The sequence below is a fragment of the Scylla paramamosain genome, chromosome 34 (assembly GCF_035594125.1).
Source record: "Scylla paramamosain isolate STU-SP2022 chromosome 34, ASM3559412v1, whole genome shotgun sequence".
NCBI classification, from domain to species: Eukaryota; Metazoa; Arthropoda; class Malacostraca; order Decapoda; family Portunidae; genus Scylla; species Scylla paramamosain.
This window is the reverse complement of record NC_087184.1, coordinates 1,446,958-1,452,500: the sequence shown is the minus strand read 5'-3', so window position 1 is coordinate 1,452,500 and position 5,543 is coordinate 1,446,958. Positions and strand designations below refer to the sequence as shown.

At 40.5% G+C, this 5,543-nt stretch overlaps 1 protein-coding gene across 4 annotated transcripts in view; it reads right to left on the bottom strand.

Annotated features, from left to right (window-relative positions):
• The window catches only part of LOC135090014 (uncharacterized), a 16,824-nt gene extending 11,281 nt beyond the window's left edge, over positions 1 to 5,543 (bottom strand). Inside the window, exons 1-4 of one of the 4 annotated variants that reach the window (XM_063986227.1) lie at positions 5,260 to 5,543; positions 4,957 to 5,121; positions 4,186 to 4,322; positions 1,350 to 1,569 (exon numbers count right to left, since the gene is read on the bottom strand). In XM_063986227.1, coding sequence (XP_063842297.1) covers positions 1,350 to 1,569; positions 4,186 to 4,267 — 302 coding nt within the window. In that variant the 5' untranslated portion in view covers positions 4,268 to 4,322; positions 4,957 to 5,121; positions 5,260 to 5,543. Of the gene's footprint in view, positions 1 to 1,349; positions 1,570 to 4,185; positions 4,323 to 4,956 lie in introns of those variants that run through there. The other 3 variants (XM_063986226.1, XM_063986229.1, XM_063986228.1) reach the window with 3 other exon arrangements.

Here is a 5,543-nt window from a genome sequence, read left to right as displayed (position 1 = left end):
CTCTTCAGGACAATTTTCACAGGCCACAGAAATGACAGGTCGGATTTACAAGGGTGTTTTCCTCAATGGTGATGTACAGCCCTTGTCAAACGATATATCTGTAGAATTATGAAAACACCCTCGAAAAAGACCATTAACTTTGATTTAAGTCTGTTAAACCATCACGGGAATCAAGAAAACACCCTTAAAAAATCTTAATAATTTTCACTTGATGCTGTTAAACTGCTAGAATCATGAAAACACGTCAAAACCACATTAACTTCCACTTGAGCCTGTTAAACTATCACAGGAATCAAGAAAACACCCTTGAAAATTTTAATAACTTCCCCTTGAATTTGTTAATCACTAGAATCAAGAAAACTCTACTGAAAAACCCCACTAACTTCCATTTGAACTTGTTAAACTATCATTAGAGTCATGAAAACTCTTAAAAACCTCACTAACTTCCACTTCAGCCTGTTAAACTATTAAGAACAAGAAAACGCCCTTGAAAACCTAATTCAATTTAACTTGACCCTTTCTTTTTTATGTAGGAGGGACACCAGCCAAAGGGAACAAAACTATAATATATATATACTCGTATATATATATATATATATATATATATATATATATATATATATATATATATATATATATATATATATATATATATATATATATATATATATATATATATATAAAGGCCCACTGAGATTCCGGTCCCAGAAGTCAAAAGCGGTGGTCAAAAATGAAAGGATAAGTGTCTTGAAACCTCCCTATTAAAATATCACTGGAAGCACGAAAACACCCATGAAAACCTCATTACCTTCCACATGAACGTTTGAAATTATCACTAGGAACAAGAACACACCCTTGAAAACCCCATTACCTTCCACATGAACCTCTTAAACTGACACTAGGAACAAAAACACACCCTTGAAAATCCCATTACCTTGCACATGAACTTCTTAAACTATCCCTATAGGAACAAAAAAAAACAGCACTGAAAATCCTAACACCTTCTACTGCATCCTGTTAAAAGTACAGATAAGAGGTCACAACATTTGAGAATATGAGCCCTACTGATGTGCACCCAAGGATGCTACCTCTATGAGTCTCTGAACCATATTATGAAACGCTTTTATGCCGCATTCCGACTACTTAAGAGGTCTAGTCGAAGGGACACAGGTTTTTATTTTGTTTTTTTTACTGCTATACTAGGTGATCGTTTAGATTCATAATATTATTAACGGGAAAAACACTCTTGAGAACCCGGTTAATCATCTCTGTGGTCTTTGAAAACAGTCATGATGAGAGAACAAAGCGTTTCTGAATACAAGCCTATAATTATGTTCCCTGACACTAACCTGAGGTGCGCGAAGGCATGGTAGGGAGCGGAGAGTGACGGGCGGAGGAACACACCAGCCAGTGACCGAGCGAGGCGGAGCAGCAGCTTAGGGAAGGAGAAGTAGCCAGTGAGAGCAGGGACGACCACGCTGCTGTAGAAGACGACCGCCAGCACCACGGGCGCGAGTCCCCACTCACGCACCAGCAGCGGCGCCAGGAGGACCAGGGACAGGAGGCAGCCTGCGCAGATAGGACTATATTATTCTGAAACACTTTTTGCTCGCACCGCCACTACTTTTAAAAACACTCATAGTTGAAGTTACACGGGTTTTCAAAATGTCTATTATGGTTCTAGTGAGAGATTAACAAGATTTGTACACATTATAACAGGGGAATCACTCTTGAGAACCTGCCTAGTCATCTTTGTGGCCTTTGAAAATAATTATGATTTGAGAGCAAAACGTTTCTGAATACGGGCCATAGATAGATATATAGATAGATACATAGATAAATAGACAGATAGTAGATCTATAGATGGATAGATAATTTGTTGATCACAAGTATGGTCCAACAAATTGCTCTTACACTAAGACACAACTAAAACATTTAAAACACATACATACACACACACACACACACACACACACACACACACACACACACACACACACACACACCATGAAGAGGACATAGCAAAAATTTAATCAATACAAAAGGAAACAAAGATGTGTAGGAATATTCTCTAAATAGAACAGGATATTAGTGGAATCCATTATCAGAGGAAGTGGTGTGTGTGTGTGTGTGTGTGTGTGTGTGTGTGTGTGTGTGTGTGTGTGTGTGTGTGTGTGTGTGTGTGTGTGAGAGAGAGAGAGAGAGAGAGAGAGAGAGAGAGAGAGAGAGAGAGAGAGAGAGAGAGAGAGAGAGAGAGAGAGAGAGAGAGAGAGAGAGAGAGAGAGAGAGAGTGAGTTATTTGATAAATTTATTGCGCAGAGAGAGAGAGAGAGAGAGAGAGAGAGAGAGAGAGAGAGAGAGAGAGAGAGAGAGAGAGAGAGAGAGAGAGAGAGAGAGAGAGAGAGTTATTTCATAAATTTATTTCGCAGAGAGAGAGAGAGAGAGAGAGAGAGAGAGAGAGAGAGAGAGAGAGAGAGAGAGAGAGAGAGAGAGAGAGAGAGATTACGAGCTTGACTCAATCTTGTAAAAATACAAATAGGTTAAAACACACACACACACACACACACACACACACACACACACGGTTCACGAATTCAAATTGCAAGACTTAAGGGATAAACGATGATAAGTAAACAAACAAACAAACAAACAAATGGATAAATATGTAAACAAAAATAGATAAATAAATAAACAAACAAAGAGCTTCCCAAATAAAGTATACTGACTTGTAAGTCACTAATTCAGGTGTGTGCAAGGAATCTCAATGAACCTCTGTTGAATAAAGGTAAATTATGAAAACCAGCTCGACTCAGTCCTGCAAGGCGCCTTATATTCTTTCTAGCGTCTTATCCCAACTAGCGACTTTGAACAAGGTCTACTGGTGGTTAATGTAGTTTTCAAGGGTGTTTTCATGATCGAAGTAGTCTAACAGGCTCCACTGAAGGCTGTTAGGTTTTTCAAGGGTGTTTTCGTGATTCTTGTGATAGTTTAGTAGGTTCTAGGTATCATTGGGGTTTTCAAGGATGTTTTATGAATCTGGTGATGATTTAACAGACTCTTGTTGATAATAGTAGGGCTTTCATGTGTGTTTTCATGATTCTACTAGTAATTTGACAGACGTCTGTGGATGATACTGGGATTTTCGAGAGTGCTTTCATGATTATAATGATAATTTAACAGGTTATGGTAGAAATCAGTGTTTTCTCTCTCTCTCTCTCTCTCTCTCTCTCTCTCTCTCTCTCTCTCTCTCTCTCTCTCTCTCTCTCTCTCTCTCTCTCAATGATTTTTCAGGTTTCCAATGATACTTTGGCTAGAAATCTGCATAAAAATCGGAAAAACATCCATGAGAATCCGACTAATCACCTCTGTGGCCTTTGAAGTCATGAACAGGGAACGGTGCTTAAGAATACGGATCCTTTAATGCTACAAATAGGTAAGTACACTCACAATCCACAAATTTTTTGCCCTCACAGGACGAGACGGAGGTACAGAAGTGGGGCCTTTCTTCACGGAGGCCCACGCTGGCTACGAGTATCACGAGGCAACACACATATGCTCGAACACACTCCTTATGAACCAATTGTCGGTTTCGCTGTGGAGTAAATCATGTCCTGTAATACTCAAATATAGTTTCAGGTTACAGTTTTCAGGTATGAGTGTAAACGACGCCGATTTGACTCATGTGCGATGTGTGACCTTGTGATATCCAGCAGCACTACGACATGATTCACGCCACAGCGATACCGACACAGGGTTTATTAGGAGTGTTCGAACATGTGTCTTAGCCAGCGTGGGCCTGCGTTTTGCTCTTTCACCACGGCTATTTTCAAAGGCCACAAATATGATAAGCTAAGTTCTCACGAGTATTTCTTTTGTTTATAAAGAGAGAGAAAAAAAAAAACCCCTATTAAAACACCCGTAAATAAACCGTGTAACTTCAACTAGAGCCTTTAGAAGATAGTGAAGGTGCAGAGCAGAGATGTTTCAGGATATGGTATATAGAGCGTCTATGTACTTGTCTGGTTGAACTGAATAGAAACATAGCTGTGTAACTTTATATCCTGTTATATATTTCCGTTATTCCTTTCCTTATATTTCCCCCCTCCTGTTTATCTTGTATCCCCACTTTTGTACTTTTCTCTCAATAAGCTGTCAAACTGCTAAACACGTGTCGTCTATACTCACCAGCAGTGCCGTGGCGCACCTCCTGACGGAACACGACGGCCCGCCAGCGACCAGGGTTACGGTAGGGGGACGGGAGAGGCATTCCCGGTTGACTCCCCACCAGACTCTCCTCCCGCCTCAGCCTCCGACCAAGGAACCTGTGAGTGTAGGGTATAATAGAATTCTTATCGCCAATCCTTCCTAGCTCTTGCCGGGCATTACAAGTGTTTCGTGTAAATTTGCTTGGTTATTTAAGTGACGGATAAATGAAGCACGTTTTAGAAAATACGTCATCAAAAGGAGAGAAAAATACGTCCTGCCTCCAACACTCCCTCCCTCCTGCCGAGGATTATAAGTGTTTGGTTAATGTTAATTTGACCTATTTGTTTGAGTGTTCGATAAATAAATTGTGTTTCTAAATTAATAGGAGAAAAATGTGGGGTTTCTAATTAAAGTGGTTACTTAAGTGCTTGGTTAATAAAGTAAGTTTCTCGATTAAGAGGGATAAATATGTGCCTTGCCTCTAACCCTCCTTCCCTCCCTTCTGCCAGAGCAATGCAAGTGCTTAGTGTTAGTCTACCTGCTGGTTTCAGTGTTGGGTAAATCAAGTGTTTCGAAGTTAAGAGTTAGCATCTAAAATTAAATTGAATATCTAAAGAAAATGGATAAATATAAATGGATACTTGAATAAACTAAAATAAATTAATTGGTATTTTTGACAAACTACACAACACAGGAGCAGCCGGAATTAATAACTACCTTGTCTGAATATACTGCTAATTGAATAAGTACCTTAATACACTGTTAGCTTCTTCCTCGCTCACTTCGTTCCTTCATCAGCAGCCTCCCTAAGATTTTCACTGCACAGTTTGCTCTACATCACTCCAGGATTTGGTTCACATAGGCAGGCCAGGCGCAGGTCAACACACTATCATCACCACCACTACCACTGTTTAACTGCGTGTTCCGCCACACCCAACCATGCAACAATTACTGCTTAACTATCGCACCACAACCACGACCACACTACACTGTCTGATCCACCACGCCACACCACCATAACCATCACTTTACTGCTTACACCACCACACTCACCATTACCACACATCCACCATACTCCCTTCACAACCACCACAACCGCCACACTATTGGCTGCTTCACCACACCACCACCGTGCCACCACCACATAATACTGTCTGCCCCTCCAACACCATCACCACCACCACTTGGCACTGGCTGGCTAACAAACACAGGTGCCAACTCCCAGCTGGTGTTACTAAACCTACGTAGAAGTTACGACCAAAGTAGAAGTAGAGACATGATGCATTTTTCACTGTTCCATCACACCAGATCATATAATAAATGAGTAAAAAATTCAG